The 19,775-nt window shown below is 36.8% G+C and overlaps 1 protein-coding gene across 1 annotated transcript in view; it reads left to right on the forward strand.

Moving 5' to 3' along the window:
* The window catches only part of PPP3R1 (protein phosphatase 3 regulatory subunit B, alpha), a 107,195-nt gene extending 87,624 nt beyond the window's left edge, over nt 1-19,571 (forward strand). The window contains exons 3-6 of the mRNA XM_069068935.1: nt 11,944-12,120; nt 13,665-13,724; nt 14,616-14,800; nt 17,451-19,571. Coding sequence (XP_068925036.1) covers nt 11,944-12,120; nt 13,665-13,724; nt 14,616-14,800; nt 17,451-17,498 — 470 coding nt within the window. The 3' untranslated portion in view covers nt 17,499-19,571. The remainder of the gene's footprint in view (nt 1-11,943; nt 12,121-13,664; nt 13,725-14,615; nt 14,801-17,450) is intronic.
* The last annotated feature ends 204 nt before the right edge of the window (nt 19,572-19,775 follow it).

Here is a 19,775-nt window from a genome sequence, read left to right on the forward strand (position 1 = left end):
AATACGTAAATGGTCAAAGGATATGAACAAATGGTTCTTTAAAGAATTGCAAAGTATTCAGACACATTCAAGAATGCTCAAATTCACTGATGATAAGAGAAATAAAAAAGCCCTCTGAGGTGTCACCTCATACCCTACAAAGTGGCAAAAATGATAGTAATTGGCAACAGTTATTGTTGGAGGAGAATGATAAGCACGTTAATTCATTTGTTGGTGGAACTGTGTGACATGGCACAGTTATTTTGAAAAAGCAGTTTGGAATTATGTAAATCAAGTGCCTAAAATGTCCATACCCTTTCAACTAGAGACTCCATCCCTGGGCTTTTACAGCCTGAAGAAGCCATGGATAAAAAGAAAGTCCTCGTATACTCCAGAATGTTTATTGCAGAATTTTTGTGATAGCAAAGCAGTGGAAAGTGGTAGGTAGGCATCCCCCATCTATTAGGGGAATAACCAAATTGTTGTGCATAAATATAATGGGATATTATTATTATGCTGTAAGAATTGATGTTTGTAAGGAACACGGATAAGCCTGTAAAGCTATATGACTTGAGGGAAAGTGAGGTAAGCAGAACCAAGAAAACTATACACAAAAACTACAATAAACAGTGTAAATGCTAACTATAAGCACACGTCAAAATAATGAGTGAATGTACCCAAATTATAAAGATAAAAAGAATTACTCAAATGAAGAAACCAGAGAGAACACCCTTCTCCCCAACTCCTCTTCCTTCAAGGAGCCAGAAGGTTCACGGGTGTTGTGCATTGCACATAATGTTGGACTATAATATTTTGTTCTGTTGGATTGATTTTTTTTTTCATTTTTTGTCCTTAAAAATACTATTTGTTACATGGGATGGCTCTCTGGGAGAGGGCGGGAGGGAGATAGATACTGGTGAAAATAGTGATGTGATGTAAAAAATAAACAACGTTTTTTAAAAAACATTTTTTTAAAATGGTGAATGTGACCAATACAGAGAAACATGGAAAGATATATGAGCAGATGCCACATAAACTGGGCAAATCCAGGGAAAGAATATTCACAGTGACTGTGGGAGTTTCAATGGAAAGAGCAAGGACAAAACATTGTAACTGAATGGTACAAAGATTTAATGATATGAGAAGGCAGCTCCTTCCCTGCAGAGGTGGGCAGATTTTGTATAGGAAACACTATATAATATCCATTTTTCAATGGGTTAATTAGGTTTCTTGAACTTTTTTTTTCTTTTATTCTTTCTTAAAAGGGATGTCCCTTTACCTGCTTAGAGGCAGCAATGAATAAAGTGCTGAGCCTGGAGTCAGGAAGACCTGAGTTCAAATATAGTTTCAGATACTTAGTAGCTAAGTGACTTTGGGCAAGTCACTTAACTTCTGTCTGCTTCAATTTTCTCAACTGTAAAATGGTAATAATAATAGCACCTAACTTGCAGAGTGGTCGTGAGGATAGGATAAGATATTTGTAGAACATTTAGCAGGACGCCTGGCACATAACAGGCACCTATCTAGTATAGTGCCGAGCCTGGAGTCAGGAAGACCCTCTGCGTGAGTTCAGATCTGGTCTCAGACACTAGCTGTGTGACCCTGGGCTAGTCATTTAACCCTGTTTGCCTCCGATTCCTCATCTGTAAAATGAGCTGGAGAAGAAATTGGCAAATCCTTTCACTATCTTAGCCCACCAAAAAAAACCAACCCCTAAAATGGGATCATGAAGAGTCAGACACAGCTGAAAAACAACTCAACAACAACAATAAATAATTGTTCCTCTCTTCCTCCCTTCCCTCACTTCCAGGAAGCAGAATGGAGTAAATGATGTAAAAATGAAACAATAAAAATGATTTTGAATTAACTTTTGTAGAAGTTGTACTTAGCAATATGAAAAAAAGTTAACCATTCTCCTAAAGTTTTTTGGAAAAGACCCTTTAACCTATGCTTAAGTACAGGTGTTTTAAAAATATATTGTAGGGGGAGCTGGCTAAGATAGCATGCACTTCAGAAATGTGAGCCCAAGGTGGGGCGGAGTCAAGGTGGGGGAGTAGAAAAAGGACTTCCCTGGGGCTCCCACTCCCACCTCCTCCAATTCATATAAAAGGTGACTCTGAACAAACTTTGGAGCTACAGAACTCACAAAATTACACAGAGAAGCTAAGCTCCCACTGAGGACAGGCCAGCAGAAAGCGGCTAGCGCAGGGGTCTGGGATCTGACCCCAACCCCGCACCAGACCAAAGTTTTAGCCTCAGGGTGGCCTGACCAGCAGCTGGCTAGAGGGACGTCAGATCACCAGCAGCTGTGGTGGTTTTCAGAATTATGAACACATAGAGGCTAAGGACAAAGTGAGAGGTCAGTGCAGTGTGGACTTTGGGATCTGGTAGTTTGGGAGTGTGGTCCGGCCTTTATCCCCTGGAGGGAGAAGCTGCTGAGGCGCTGCGGCCATGTAACTGCTGCCACATGGCAGCTTTAGCTCCTGGCCTGCAGATTGTAGTCTCAGGGGTAATCGATCTTGCTTTATTTAACCTGCTTGGATCTGGATTGCAGTCTAGGGTGGAGGGCCTGAGGTGTGTGACCAGCTTGCCAGAGCATATGGAGGCTTCAGAGAGGGCACCCAACTAATACCTTTGGCAGCAGAGAAAACCCCAGCAATTTGGGACGAAGCTGCCCTGTCTGGTAGTAGAGTCCTACTGTGGCAAAAAGCTCAAAACTCAAGTAATTGAGTGGCAACATGAGCAGGCAAAGGAAGCAAACCAAGCAGAGCAATCCAACTTTACACTCCTGTTTTGGTGAAAAAAAGGATCAAAGCATGGAACAGGAGGAAGACAATGAAGTCAGAACTCCTGAACCAAAAGCTTCCAAGAAAAATACGAGCTGCTTACAGGCCAGAGAGGACCTTAAGAAGGATTTTGAAAACCAAATAAGAGAAGTGAAGGAAAAATTGGGAAGAGAAATGAGAATGATGCAAGAAAATTGTGAAATGAGAGTCAACAACCTGACTGAAGAAAATAGCACCTTAAAAAATAGACTAACTCAAATGGCAAAAGAGGCCCAAAAAGGCAATGAGGAAAATGCCTTAAAAAGTCGAATTTGCCAGATGGAAAAAGAATCTCAGAAACTCACTGAAGAGAATCATTCTTTCAGAATTAGATTGGAGCAAATGGAAAGATACTATTAAACAGATCCAGACGAATGGAAAAATAGAAGGCAATGTGAAATATCTCATTGGGAAAACCACTGACCTGGAAAATAGATCCAGGAGAGGTAATTTAAAAATTATTGGACTACCTGAAAGCCATTATCCAAGAAAGAACCTATAAATCATCCTTCAAGAAATTCTCAAAGAAAACTGCCCTGATGTTTTAGAACCAGAGGGCAAAATAAAGGTTAAAAGAATCCACCAATCAGCTCCTGAAAAAGATTCCCCCCCCCAAAAAAAAAAAAAAAAAACTCCTATAAATATTATAGCCAGGTTCCGGAATTCCCAGATCAAGAAGAAAATATTACAAGCAGCCAGGAAGAAAAAGTTTGAATATTGTGGAAACATAATCAGGATAACACAGGATCTGACAGCTTCTACACTAAGGAATCAAAGGGCTTGGAATGTGATATTCCGGAGGTTAAAGGAGCTGGGATTAAAACCAAGAATCACCTACCCAGCAAAACTGAGTATCATGTTTCAGGGGAAAATATGGTCATTCAGTGGAATAGAGGACTTTCAAGCATTCTTGATGAAAAAGCCAGAGTTAAATAGAGAATTTGACATTCAGATACAAGAAGAATGAGAAGGTAAACAGGGAAAAGAAATCATAAGAAACTTATAAGAGTTGAACTATTTATATTCCTACGTGGGAAAATGATCATTGTAACTTATGAAGCTTTTCTCAGTATGAGAATAGTTGAAGGGAATAGATATGTGTGTGTGTGTGTGTGTGTGTGTGTGTGTGTGTGTGTATAAATACATATATCTATATAGGAGGATATATGGGCTATAAATACATATGTGAGTGTGTGTATTTATGTGTACAGGTATACATAGAGGGCACAGGACCAATTTAATAGGAAGGGATGATACTTAAAAGATGAATTTAGGAGGTGAGAGTGGAATATGAGAGGAGTGGGGAGAGACAGAATGGGGTAAACTATCTCATATAGAAGAAGCAAGGGAAAACTTACAATGGAGGGGAAGAACAGGAAGGCAAAAGGGAATGGGTCAACCTTATTCTCATTGAATTTGGCTTAGGGAGGAAATGATATACACACTAAATATGGTATCTCACCCTACGGGAGAGTAGGGGAGAAGGAGATGGGGGAGGGAGATGATGAAAGGGAGGGCAGGCTGGGGGGAGGGAAGTTGGAAGCACCCACTTTTGAAAAGGGACAGGACCAAAGTAGAGAATAGAACAAGTGGGAAGTGGGATAGAAGGGAGGGAAATATAGTCAGTCTTTTACAATATACCTACCATGGAAATATTTTGCATAGCTACACATGTACAACCTATATTGAATTGCTTATCTTCCCAGTAAGGGACGATGACAAGGGAGGAAGGGAAAAAATCTGGGATTCAAAGTTTTAAAATCAAATGTTGAAGAAAAAAAATATATATATACATACATATATATATATCCATACATATACATATATATATATATATATACTATTATTAATATTAGGTTACATGTAGCTGGGAAATAAGATATATAGACACTGGGGCATAGAGATCCACTGTGCCCTCCTTGAAAGGTGGAGGAGGTATGGGAGAAGATATGGGAGAGAGCAGATTGGAGGAGGGGATATCCAGTGGCATTGCTATTTTGGGGTGGTGGATAGGGGAAAAACAGGGAGAAAATTTGTAACTCAAAACCTTGAGGAAATGAATGATGTAAACTAGAAGTTAAAGCATTTGATAAAAATATATATATTGTAGGGACAGCTAGGTGGCGCAGTGAGTCGAACATGGGCCCTGGAGTCAGGAGGACCTGAGTTCAAATCCAGCCTCAGAAACTTGACACACTTAGTAGCTGTGTAGCCTTGGGCGAGTCACTTAACCCCAATTGCCTTGCTTTCCCTCAAAAAAATATAGAGGAAAAAAATATTGCAGAACTTGTTCTAAAAATCATGCTAGTTAAGCGACCGTTACCTACCTTAGAGAACTATTCAGATGGGTGCCAGCGTGGATAGAGTGCCAGACCTAGAGTCAGGAAGATTTATCCTTGTGAGTTCAATTCTGGCCTCAGATACTTGCTAGTAGCTGTGTGACCCTGGGCAAGTCATTTAACCGCCTCAGTTTCTTCATCTGTAAAATAAGGTGGAGGAGAAAATGGCAAACCACTTCAGTACCTTTGCCAAGAAATGGGATCATGAAGAGTCTGATATGAGTGAACAAAAATTAAACCTCATCCGACAAATTGATATGTTTAAGCATTTAAATTTTTCTTGAGGGATAGAACTATAATTTATTCTTATTTTGTGGTGTTGGAATAGTAATATAATTTAAAGATCTCCCTGTGTTGGCTTGGTTTTTGGTTTGATTGTGTTAAAACCCAGAGCTTGTGAATCCCACTTGTGGGATGGACTTGTTGACGTGAAAAGAGAGGGCTGAACTGGGAGGAGCTGGTGACGTATATTTGGAGAGACACAAGAGAGAGGCAGAAGACCTTTTTCGAAGCAGCACCTTGGAGGCAGAGAGAGACTGAGAGGATTGCTGAGGGCCACTTTGAATTGCCTAGGACTTTTGAGAGCTGACACCCAGAACTGCCAAGGACTGAGGAGACATGGCTGTTATGCTGGTACTTTGTCTGTTTTGATGTTGTTTTGCTAGATCTGTCCACTGGTGAAAGACAGTTCTGTTGTTGCAGAGTATTTGGAACCTTGTTGTTGGTTCAGAGCTCCAGAGACTGTTCTGCAGAGAGAGTGAATTCTGTCCACTGGTGAAGGACAGTGCTGTTGTTGCAGAGTTCTGGAACCTTGCTGTTGGTTCAGAAGCCCTGAAGAAGGATTTTCTTGTTGTATGTTTACAGAAATCCTGGAAGGAGGTTTTGCTAATGTTTTCAGGGGTCCTAGGACTGTTCTGCAGACAGAGAATGAATTAATGAAGACACTGACAACGTATCTTGTGGCCTTGCTAAGCTTTGTCTCCCCAGGAACAAAGATTGCTGAGAACTTGCCTAGTGTCAAGATGAAGAAAAGACTTCTCTTTGGGTATTAAATGCTGTGCTTAAGCTTGTTGTAACTCTGGGGTAGATTAAATTGTAATCCTAGGGTGGGGAACTTTTGACTTTTTTGTGCTCTGTGATTAAACAAATGAATGTACTTTACTTATGATTGGAAACTAATCTCCATTTGAGAAGAGGGGCTTTGTGATGGACTAAATGAATGTACAGCCTAGGGGTGGAGTAGTATTTAGAAGAGGGACTTTGTGACTCATTAATGAATGTAATGTCCAGGGGTGGGGTAGTACTTGGAGATTATTGAATCACACTTGGTAAATGCTGTATTTTGAATTATGCTGTATGTTGATTCTCTCTGTTCTTAATTTGTCACTGAATAAAATGGAGAGCACCTATGCTGGTATTTTAAACCTTGGGAAGTTGCCTTTGCCTGGCATTACAGGTGTCAGCTGCCTGTACAACATAGTTGTTCAAGTACTTGTTGGGTGAATGAAACAACTAATCTTTTCTGCTTAGTGGGTAAAACTTTGCATTTTAAGAGATGCCCTACATATGTGCTTTTCTTTTAGCGATAGAACTTGAACCTTGTTCTCCCAGACTCCAGGGTAAGCCTCTCTGTCCACTAATTCTGGCAATTTCTTGTTTATTAAGGCGTGTAATTTTCAGGTGTAGTCAGTCTACTATGTAAGCTCACTTACTGTCTAGAGGTCATATGTGGTTGAGGGAATGATGCTGTGGCTTAGCAGCCTAAGTTGTAGGAGATGGATGCAAAATGCCTCTATTGGTTATTTCCATTTATACATTTAGGTAAGATACTTGAAAATCAAATAAATATTTAAAATTATATTTTATCTGAGAGGGTGAAATAACAGACAGATTTAGAGGATAGGTGGTCATATGATTGCATCAGGGAACTTGCGGAATATTATTTCAGAACATTCAGACTTACTGAAGTAATTTTTTTTTCATGCTTAAACATGAGTATTTTAAATGAGGGGATAATCCTAATAAGACTTTCTTTAAATAGTTGTTAGCATCCCATAGAGATGAACTTAGGGCAAACAGATTTTTCTATTAAGGTAGAATTTTATTTAAATTTAGACATCACTGGGAGTGCATTTCAAGTCATCAGTATTTGGAAATTAACTATAGCTTCTGCCTTTGAGGTTTAGAAAGGAAGAAGTGTGATGTATGAGCTGCATCTTGGTTTGTGTGTTTAAGTGAGTTCAGGCAATTAAGGTGTCTTTGAGGAGGGTATATGAAGTGAGTTGAGGGGTGAATTTAAAACCTTAGCTATAGCTAAATTTAACTCTTAAAATAGATCTCTTTACCAGACTGATAAAGCATTATTTTGATTGAATATTTACTACCAAATACCCCAGCTTACGGATGAATAAAACTTACCTGGGGACCCAGCGTTTGCATAACTTTAAATTTGAAACTTGTTTAAAAAAAGAGAATAGCCATTTTAGGACAAAACATCTTACCATATAGGCATATCATAGCATCAGAAAGGATATAATTGTGGGAAGGTAAACACATTTGCTGAAGATGACAAATATTCTTGTACATTTTCCCTCTACAGCAAATTCTACTTAATTAAATTTACTGACTTAACCTTATTAGAAATCTTATTAAATTAATTTTTCTGCTTTTATATACTTGGAAGGGTAGTAGCAAGGTTTTTTTATCATGCTTTGTGTATACCTGAAACATTCAGGCCTGCTTGTTTCATTACTAGAAAATACAAAGACAAAGTCTCAACTTGATTTTTGGACTTTCAGACAAGTTAAATATTTCAGACAGAATGGGCTTTCATTTGGTCTTACAGTTTATGAGAGATTGATTGTCATATATGTAACCACTGATTGTAGAAGACAAGCTTAGCCTTCCCTTAAGTCTTTTTTTTTTTTTTTTAAAGATCAGGGATTTTTTACCTGGGACTGCATGGACAAGGAAATATATAGATAAATATCAAGAGAGTCCATGAACTTGGATGGAATTACATGTATGGTTTAACTATTATGAATTGCAGACAACAAAGTAGTTGTTTTGAGAAGAGGTACAAAGGCTTCCCCAGGGCTGCCCAACAGGCATGTGACACAAGAAAAAAGTTAAAAGAACCACTGCTTTAGAGGGTCTTATCTAGACTTTTAATGCAGAATCTCTTTCACTGTTGGTCAGGATATAAATGCAATTTTAGGTGATGTCTGTGTCATACTGCTACAACAAAATCTTTTGGCATGCCTTTGTTATACTTTGGCAGCTCAACATTTAATGGAAGACGGAACATCAGTGAGGAAAAGAAATACCTATAAAACCAAAAGTCTTAAGAATTTTACTGTTTCCTGGTTACTATCATAATCATGGTGCTGTCACCAACTAACACACATTGCTGTATTTAGATAGATAAAAAAAATTCTAGCAATAGGGCAATATCTCTGATAGGAATAAAGCATTGATCCTCATCAAAATAATACACTGTCAGCCTCAAAAGGACACTAGCCATCAGTTAAACTATTATGTTAAAAGCAGAATTGTTAAACATAGTGGGGAGGGAGTGTCAGTCACTAGCATTTATTAAGTGTCTATGCCAGGCTAAGTACTGAGAATACAAAAAAAAAAAAGTAAAAAACAGTCCTTGTCCCCAAGGAGCTCACAGTTTAATAAGGGAGACAACATTGAAACAAGCCATATACAGGATAAATTGGGAGTAATCTCAAAGGGAGGGCACTAAGATTAAGGAGAACTGGGGAAAGTTTCCTTTAGATAGTGGAATTTTGACTGAGTCTTGAAGGAAGCCAAGAGATAGAGATGAGGAGGGAGAGCTTTCTAGGCATGGGGGATGGTCAGTGAAGATGCCCTGCAAACTGGTACAGGAAAAACTGGGGCAAACCTTCATTAACAAAGTGACGATTGTACATTTCTGTTCTTCTCTACCTTTTCCAACAACCAATCAGATTTTGCAAACATCAGAGAAGACTTCCAGTAATATAAATCACAAACTTTTAGGAATGACTATCCTAATGTAGTAGTTAATATTACAGTATGAACAATTTGAGGACCAAGTGATTACATTGCTAGAATAGATGTGAATATTCAGGTGCAAAAATTAAAACTTGTTTTATTAATATCTTTCTATGAAAATAGATAGTACATATTTCCTAAAGTAGAAAAGATATTCAGACCATTTCTTGGTCTGACCCATACTGCCTTGATTATTCTAATTTGTTTCGGTCACCTCTATTGTTTTTACTTTAGTCTGTTTAAAATCTAGGTCAGAAAAGAAAATGGGACATGGAAGACAACCAGTTCTCATAATTTTTTGGTAAAAGTAAGCCAAACATGGAGGTTGTGACTACCGTGTTTCCCCGATAATAAGACCTATCCCGAAAATAAGCCCTCCCCTTACTGTGTAAGATTCCTCTAAAATAAGCCCTCCCCCGAAAATAAGCCCTATTGAGATTGCTACTGTAGTGAAGGTGATCCTGCGTGCCCTCTGTATGCACCATCCCTCCCAAATCACTGGGGAAGAACGCACGCCGCGCTCCGAGCTGCATCCAATCAGAGCTGCAGCAGTGAGCGCATCATCCTGTTCTTCCCCAGTGATTTGCTTGCTGGCACCATTGAGAGCAGTGCCGCGGAGGAGAGCTGAGGCAGGACAACATAAGCCCTCCCCTGAAAATAAGCCCTCTGGTGTTTTTCTTTCAAAAAAAAAAATTAGTAAGACAGTGTCTTATTATCGGGGAAACACGGTACTACTTTCTATTAAAGTTGTGTAACAATTATTTTTTGTTACTAACATCTGGGAAATAATTTTCTCCTTGCTTCTGGATTTGAGGCTATTCATACTATTCAAATTGTTAGTATAGTATAATGTAAAAAAAAATACTGGATTTGGAATCATGGAACTGAGGTTCAGATCCTGGATCTATGATTTAGTACCAGTGTGACTTTGGGCAAGTTATTTTATTTCTCTAAGGCTGTTTACCCATTTGTAAAATAAGGATGTTGGACTAGACGACTCCTAAAATCTCTTACAGATTTAAATCTATGATTCAATCAGTCAAAAAGCATTTATTAAGCACCTGCTGTGCTCCAGGCACTGTGCTAAGCATAGAGGATATAAAGGAAGGCAGGAGACAGCCCCTGCCCTCAAGGAGCTCACAATCTAATAGAAGAGACAGCATGCAAACAACAATAACAAATGATATGCAGAATAAATTGGAGATCATCTTAAAGAGATATTGGTATTAGGGATAATTGGGAAAGATTTATTTTAGAAAATAGTATTTTTGCTATGCCAAGGAAGCCAGAAATGGAAATGAGGAGGAAGAGGATCCCTGGTATGCAGAGTGGTCAGTGAAAATACTTGTAGTCAAGACATAGTGATTCATGAGAGGAACAGCAAGGAGGCCAGTGTACCACGGACTGGCAGAGTACAAGGTAGGGATTAAAGTACAGAAGACTGGAAAGATAGGCAGGAACCAGGTTAGGAGAAGCTTTAAAATTGACCAGAGGACTTTATATTTGATCCTGAAGTTATAAGGGAGCTACTAGAATTCAGTGGATGAGGAAAAGGGTGAAATGGTTAAGACCTGTACTTTTTTTTTTTTTTTTGCTTTTTGGAGGGGGGAAGGCAGGACAGTTGGGGTTAAGTGACTTGTCCAAGGCCTCATGGCTAATAAGTGTTAAAAGTATCTGAGGCCGTATTTGAACTCAGGTCCTTCTGACTCCAGGGCAGGTGCTCTATTCATTGTGCCACCTAGCCGCCCTGAGACCAGTACTTTAGAAAGATAAATTGACAACTAAGTGGAGGATGAACTGGGTTTATCTCCTCCTGGAGAGACTTGAGACAGGATAAGACAACCAGTAGCCTGTTAAAACAATCCACACGTGAAATGGGGAGGACCTGCACCAACGTGGTAGTACTGTCAGAAGAGATGGGGACCTTGTGTGAGATATATTTTGAAGGTGAAATAGATGAGACTTTGCAACAGATTGGATGTGAGAGTGAGAGTGAAGAGTCAAGGATGACTTTTAATTTCTGTGAAGTTCCTAAAGATCAGAACTCTCCAGAAGTGGAATGGGCTACCTAGGCGGGGGTCACCCTCACTGGAGACGTTACAAGCAAGGAGAGATAGATGGCTTACCCATAGGACTTGTTACAGAAGAAATTCTTGTTCAGTTGTGAGTTGGAAACATCTAAGATTGTAATTATGACTTACCTCAGGTCATACAGCTAGTTCGTTCAATGAACTTGTGCTGGAATCCAGTGCTACTTTTGCCTAAAATTTCATGCTCTTTCCCCTTTGCCATACTGGCAACATGATAATGCTCTTTATTATTTTAAAAGAATTGAAATTTAATGATTTTCCTGTATATAAGTTGCTTGGATTAAGAATAAGAGGGATAGTGCTTTCAAACAGGATAAGGGATTTAGTTGTCTTAGTAGAAAGCCACATGACCATCAAGATAAGGTAAGCATTATTAAATCCTTGTGTAAATTCCTGGGGACTCCTACATACTGTTAATGAAGCACACATTTTGTGTTATTATGGCAGGCATTGGCAAAAAAAAAGGTAACAGTTATGAAGTTTGTTTGTAAAACTTGTTTAGACTTTATCAGAGTGGTATTATGGGAAAGCAGAGTTAAAGTATATGCTTGTCATGTCATAATTAGAGATTAAGTTTTTAAACTGCCAGAAAAAAGTGATTTGCTCTATGATAAATTAAGTATAGTAAAACTGATTTTTAAAATCATCTGCCTCCTTTCTTTTTTTTAGTTGATGCTGATGAAATTAAAAGGCTAGGAAAGAGATTTAAGAAGCTTGATTTGGACAACTCTGGTTCTTTGAGTGTGGAAGAGTTCATGTCTTTGCCTGAGTTGCAACAGAACCCATTAGTTCAGCGAGTAATAGATATATTTGACACAGATGGGAATGGAGAAGTAGACTTCAAAGGTAAGAAATTAGTTTTAACATAGAATCTTAAGAAATACGTGTTCTTTTTGTTACAGTTCTTGGATTTATGGAGTTCTTAACATTTTAAAAGTCTTTTTGTTCTTATTAATTGAGATTGCAATAACAGTTTCCATACACGTCAGGACCAGAATATATTCATTTATGACAGCTTATTAAAATGGAATATATCAGGGTGGCTAAGTGGTGCAGCGAATAGAGCACCGGCCCTGAAGTCAGGAGTATCTGAGTTCAAATCCGGCCTCAGACACTTAACACAAAAACTAGCCGTATGACCTTGGACAAATCACTAACCCCAGTTAACCCCAGTTGCCCTACCTTATCCCTCCAAAAAGCAAAAAACAAAACAAAATGGAATATATCATTAAAGCATTGAGTTAAGAGGTTTATTTGGTATAAAATTAATTTGAGGAAAATAAGAAAACTGCTATTTGACTCTTCAAAATACCTTAGTATATAAGCATTTTGATCAAGTTGTTTTCCTTATGCTTAGAAAATGAGTTTCAACTTTGATTAACTTAAGAAGTCAGTTTTGTAGCTTATGGTATGAAATTTTAAATGGACTGCAGTTAGTAAGGTGTTAAGTACATTATCACCTCATCCAAGATTATTTTACCTTAATTAATATGGATTTTACAATGACAGCCTGCTACAGTTCTGCAATTGTTTTTTGAATAGATATTATAAATTTAGTCCTGTATTTTTATGAAAACTTGGACATTTTCATATGCTTTACAGTTGTGATTATAAAATTTATCCTCATTTTGTTGTTGGTTGTTAAAAAAACTAGCTTTTTTTTTTTTCAATAAAATTTTTTATTAAAAAAATAATGCAATTCAACAGGGTGGTACAGTGAATAGAGTGCTAGGTCCGGAGTCAGAATGACTCCTGTTTATGAGTTCTAATCTGGCCCAGAACACTTATTAGTTATGTGACTCTGGACAAGTCACCTAATCCTGTTTGTCTCAGTTTACTCATCTGTAAAATGAGCTGAAGAAGGAAATGGCAAGTCACTCCAGTATCTTTGACAAGAAAAACCCAAATCAGGTCACAAAGAGTAGGACATGACTGAAAAAAAAACTAGCTTTTTAATTGAGAAGCCATTGCTATATTAATTTGGGGTTTGATTCCATCAACACAAAGTCATCTATAACAGTAGTATCTGAGGGTCCCATTATCTATAAGAAATCTCTCTACCACATAGTATGAGCTGAATTGAGGAGTTATCATTGTCTCTGTTGGGGTACCTCTTGTTAGGCAAGGTGTCATGTATATTCTATCAACCAACTATCATGGTTGGAATATCAGGCTATGACCTTACTCAACCAATCAAGCTACAACTTTTTGAACATAACTCCTTCCATGGATGTTACAGTGCACTTGTTTATGAGGGCATTTTTAAATTCTGAAAATGAATGGAAATCCTTTTTTTTTAATGAACATGTAAAATAATCTTTATTTTTCAATGGGAAAACAGTATATCCCTCTGATTTATAAATGCTGTTTTTGTGCTTTCTATATTTTAGAATTCATTGAAGGAGTTTCTCAGTTCAGTGTCAAAGGAGATAAAGAACAGAAATTAAGGTGTAAGTATCTTAATTTTTTCACATTGTAATAACTGCTTTTAAAATATGTAACATACAATATATATGGTACATATTATATACTTTTAAACGAAAAGAACTTTTTTGTCTAAGAGTCTTGGTGTAGATATTAATGGTCAAGGATTTTTTTTGAGGGGCCTGTATCTAACACTTTTTAATCATAGGATTTAGCACTGGAAGAGATCTCAGAGATTGTATTCCTTAGTTTACAGATAAGAAATGGAGCCCAAAAGAGGGGAAGTATTTTATCCAAAGTTGCCCAACTTGCCAGTATTAGAGCTGAGATTTGAATTGAGTTCTAATGACTATGGATTGTGGATTTCTTTTCTTCTCCACTGTAGCACTGTCCACTTATTTAAATTTTTAGCTAGGTAAAGAGAAGTATGCATTTCATTTTCCTAAAACTTTTAACTTGTCAAAATATTTTTTATAATGTCAGTTCTAATACGATACTGAATGTTTTAACTACTTGGAGTAGTGGATATCGTATTTCAGAATATTACAAATTGTTGATCCAACTACAAATTCTGTTATAAACCATTTTCATAAGTCTTTAGCCTCAACTTTTATGAAATATATTACTTTCATATTCTGAGATAAAAGTTCCAAGTTTTTGCTGACACATTGTGCCTAGTGAACATGGATAAATGTATTTTTTGATACAAATATAATAAAACTTTCTAGTAGCATTTGTAGAATAACTTCATGCACATGAAGCCTGAGAACTAAACCTATAAATATTGATAATTAAATTGTTTTCAAACTTCTTATAAAACATAATTAGGGACCTTTAGAATTGTTTATATGATATTAATGATTTGTGTGTGTGTGTGTGTGATATTAACCATTGACTGTTTTTTACTTTTTTAAAAGTTGCTTTCCGAATCTATGACATGGATAAAGATGGCTATATTTCCAATGGGGAGCTCTTCCAGGTGCTGAAGATGATGGTGGGGAACAATCTGAAAGATACACAATTACAACAAATTGTAGACAAAACCATAATTAATGCAGATAAGGATGGAGATGGAAGAATATCCTTTGAAGAATTCTGTGCTGTATGTATTTGCAGATTTTTCATTTAATTATAACTTATAAAAGCCAATAGTTTGGGCAACAATATTTTTAAAGATATCTTGCATCTGATTTGCCTTAATGTCATTTAGTTCTGCCTTGCCATTCTATATAGATAACTTGTTTTTGTATCACAGCTTTTCAGTTGTCGTATAATCATAAACTATTTTTAAATGAGTTGCTTCAGTAGTCACATTAAAATCTTAAAGTTAAAATATTTTAATAGCTGTGGGTAGTTGATACTGATTGATAGTAACAACCAAATATTGGTAACGTGGTATAAATTAATGGCACCAGTAACTGAATCCTCATTGAGTATATAAAGCTTTTAACCATAAAGTTGAATAATTAGTATAGTTTAAATTTAGTTTCTATGTTGACAATTTAATCTGCATATTTCTTTTACGTGTGATGCTGCTTGTTGTTGTTAAACCTGAGCTTTACCCCAATAGTGTCTTTAACAATTGGTTTAATTGTGCAATCTGTGATTGAGGGTATGGTATTTTTCTATTATTAAAGGTACCTATGAGGCAGCCAGATATAGTAGAAAGAGTGCTAGACTGGAGTCAGGAGATACCCAGGTCCCACTTTTACTTATATAATTTATATATTAGTTATATGGCCATGAGCAAGTCACTTGAGTTTGTTTCTTCATTTCTGAAACAGAAAAAAAAAAGTAATAACTATACCACTTGCCTCAGGGTTGCTATGAGTATCAAGTTAGTTAACATTTTCAAAGTGCTTTGCAGGGTCACTTAGTAGATTGAGAGCTAGCCTCAGCATCACAAAAATTTGGTCTGAGGTGCCTTCTCTGACCACATACTGTACACATAACCCTGGGCAAGTTACTTGAATGCTCAGTCCCCCCAGTGCACATGCTAAGGCACTAAGCTGTACTGCAAGTTCCTGTCTGCATTGGAGCTAGACTGGCTTCCCTGGGACTTCCTACACCAATGAAGTTACAAGTCCCATTGAAAAATATAGATGCAGTTGTTGGCTGTTAAAAAAGTTTGAGTGGTGACAGGGAGAGGTTAGAGAAAATGAATACCTATAGATGCTCCTATTAAGTTTAGTGTAAGCATCTGTTCAACAAATGTATTTCTAAGCCTGCATAATGTTATTTGTAATATAGTAGCTGTATTCTCTAAATCTTAATTTATAAGGACAGACTCACAGAATGCATTTTCTAAGGGTTTATAAAGTGTTAGTTCAGAAGGGAACAGTCTTAAGAGTGGAGGCATGAAAGGACATGGGAAAGAGCAGAGCCAGTAGCTGGCTGCATAAGAAGAGGGCATGGGAGGGCGAGTAGTTGGGAGACAAGGCTCAGGAGTCAGGCTACAGCCAGTTCTTGAACAACACGAATTATCTTTCCAGCCCCATCCCATTTCTCTCACTGCCCCTGCAGAGAAAACTTGTGCTTAATAAAGTCTGTGGGTACAAAGGAATGAAGGAAGATTCTGAAGAAAAAGTATGCTCGAAGAACATGGTTCATTTTACAACCAGAGGTGGAATCTGTTGTTGAGGATGAGAAGTGACACAAGGCTAAGGATATGGGTGAGGCCAGGTCCAGACACCAGCTGAGGAGGAAGGAGGGAAGGAAGAAGTCTCTAGAGCAGCTTTAGGGATTTATTTTCCTCTTATTTCCTCCCACGGGCAGCAGCAGTCTAGGAAGAGAGGGAACTTTCAGGAGCATTGGCAGATTATAAGCTTACCCAAACTGAGGTGGCTTTTGTTTTGGTTTGTTAGGTGGCTAAAATGTGTTCCAAGTCAGGAACTGTGCCTGTATTTGGGATACAGATGATTTTACATTTAGATAAAATATATCAAGACGTTCATTATAGTCGCTATTTTGTTAAATAATATAGTAGTGGCTGTCTTATTGGATAATGGCAGTAGTAGATATTAAGTAATAGCCATTTTATTAAATAATAGCTATAGCTATATGATTAAATATTAGCAATAATTTTGTTAAACAGTAGTAGCTGTTTTGTTAAATATTAGTGGCATTTCTATTAAATAAGTTTTATTAAATAATATTAATAGTAGCTATTCTATCAAATAATATAATTTATACAAATATAAGTCCATAAGAAAACAAAGTAATTTTCACTCATTTAGTAGCTGTTTTGTTAAATATATTAGCTGTCATTAAATGACAGTAGCAGTTTTATTAATAATAGTATTAGCTATTCTATCACGTAATAGACTTTAAGTTCATAAGAAAATGATACACAGTAATTTTCACTCATTTGTCATTTCATTTCTTAATAGGCTATTCTTCTAGAATAATCAGGGAAGCTGTATTGGATTTTCAGAACAACTTTTAAAACTGAGTTTTACCATCTGATATTAAGTTCCCAGAGCACAAAGACCTGTGAAGTTAGCTTTTCAAATATAATTCAATGTCGTTTTTATCTGGATTAAAATTAATCATCTGTTGACTTGGGGAGGAAGACAGAGAGAACCCATGAGAAATTGTAACTTGAGACAACTTTGTGAGAAGTTCCAGCTTCTAAAAGTAATAGATTTGAGGCAGATGCTTGTTTGTTTATATTGTAACTTTGGCAAGGTTATTGCATTAATAAAGAGATTTCTCAGCTTGTGTTAAGCTTCATTTGTTCCTGTCTGTTTCAGGTTGTAGGAGGCCTAGATATCCACAAAAAGATGGTGGTAGATGTGTGACTCTCTTTAGAGCACCGCCCAACACTTTTGCTTTCTTCTCCATCTCTGAAGATCTGCTCAAGACGTCCAGCAACGCTATCTGTGTATTTAAATGGAAGTATTTTTCTCTGTGAAGCCACATTTTCCAACATGAGCCTCATGAAGCCAACTAAGTGTTATTGAACTCTTATTCTCTCAATAACTCCGTGTAGCACTTTAAAGTCTGAAGGACAGCAAGATGGAAAAGAGCATATCAGTGTGGTGGAGAAAGGGAAGGGTTGGCTTTTTAATTTATTTTTCCTCATCTTTTATAACAAGGAAATATCTATATATACATATGTAAATATTTATATATAGATATATGTAGCTTTCTATATGTAGTAGGTTGGCTTTAATTTAATATACTTGATTCAGAAGCAAAACTAGAATACAAAAGTGCCAAGCAGAACATAAACCGTTCGAAATATGGATATATACTTACTTTTATTTCACACAGTTTTATATATATAGTAGAAGTCTGTAAAATTTAAGCTGGGTGTTAGGTCATCTGTTTTCCTTTTCCTGTGATATTCAGATGTCTCTTGACAGATTGATAAAGCATTGTTAACTTCCTGCTATTTACCTTAATTACTTTTTTGTAACACAAGAGTCTCTAAGTTTATTTATACCTGTTAATATATTACCAGGGACTGTGTCTCTTTGCTGAGCAGCTTTTACTACTCTTCTGATGAATGAAAAAATGTAATTTCAATGCTAATGCCAAGAACTAGTCCTTGTGTTCATATAGTAACTGTGCAATGCTTGTGGCCACTTCATTGTTATTTAGTAACTGTGGAAACAGTTGCATTTATTAAAATATCCCTAAGCAATGTAAATTATCAGCTGTAATGGGTTATTTTATATATGACAGCTAGATTTGTCTCCATGCATTGCTTAAAGATGAGGATTTGAGAATATCATGCAATTATCCAGAATTCTCACTTTTGATACATTGTGTAGTGAGATAAAACGTTTGTCATTAAACTTAATGTTGGAATCATGTTTCCCTTCTGCACTAGAAGAATGCAGGTAATGTAACCTATTGTAGGTAGTCTAATATTTAATGCGTGTGTATATGTATTATGTACACATATATTTATACACGTATATTTCATACAAGGGGAAAATCTTGTTAACCTATGCCACAGAAAGAAACTTTCCATTATCCAAATTTGTACTATATCTCTGTAACAGGTCTAGAGAGTGTTTGACATTTATTTCTAGATTTGCCCAAATCATGATTTGTTATGCTAACTTGCTATATTTGTGTGACATAAAAGTAGTGAATCATGTTCTACCAACTACCCTTCCCTTTCTGCAATGGTACTATTGGCTGGAAAAAAGATGTTATTAAACTTTTAGGGCAGTACAGTCTTTCTTAGTTTTTCTATTTAACTGGTTTTATAATCAGCAATAGAAAAGTAAGGTTGTATGAACCTTCTTCAGTTGAGCACCTCTCTGCCATAGCTGTTCCTTCAACTGAGTGCTGCACATCATGGGCTCTGTCTGTGAGAGAGAAACCCAGGTGCTTGGTGTCCTTGCATGACATGGAGTTTTGCATGTAGATCGATTTGAAATGTACCTCTTGTTTACATAATTTGCATAATTTAAAGAGATAATGTTGCCAAACTTTGGTAAATGTTAATGTTCAAACTGAAAATCTCCACTACATGTAACTTTCTTCCTCTGGATCAGTACGTGGCTTATAATCCCAGCCAGTGGTTTGATCTGTTCCAGTGTCAACTGCCATGTGCTCTGCTTCAAGGGGGAACTAGTCTTTTGTGAATTTTTTGTACATAAGTATTTGTTACAGATATTTTAGCAAATGCTTTCTATTTCTCTTGCTTGTGCATATCTTGGCTGGCGTTATAGAAAATAGTGCAAACATCATTTCCTTATTGGGGGATTTTTGTTTTGTTTTGTTTTTTAGTTTGTGTTGGGGGGAATGGTTTATGTTGAATGTTAGTTTTTCTTCTGCATGCTACATCATGTTGTGTGGGATCTTTAGGAACCTTCATACTATATGAATAAAAAAATAAAATATTTGAAACTTGCTACCATGTGTTCAAAGTGATCTTTGTTCAGCGATCCACACACAGCTAAGGAGCAGACATTAAATTCTAACATTTTGATTAAAGGAAAAAAGTATTTCCTACTATATCTCTTGACGATCATCTACAGTTACAAGAAATCACATTAAAGGTGATGTATTTTTACTGGGGGGAGGGGTGAGAAGACAGGAATATTTGTCACTGAGAA

Source organism: Petaurus breviceps, unplaced genomic scaffold (assembly GCF_028583685.1).
Source record: "Petaurus breviceps papuanus isolate PSGF00001 unplaced genomic scaffold, PetGlider_PUasm1.0 90775, whole genome shotgun sequence".
In the NCBI taxonomy this organism is placed as follows: Eukaryota; Metazoa; Chordata; class Mammalia; order Diprotodontia; family Petauridae; genus Petaurus; species Petaurus breviceps.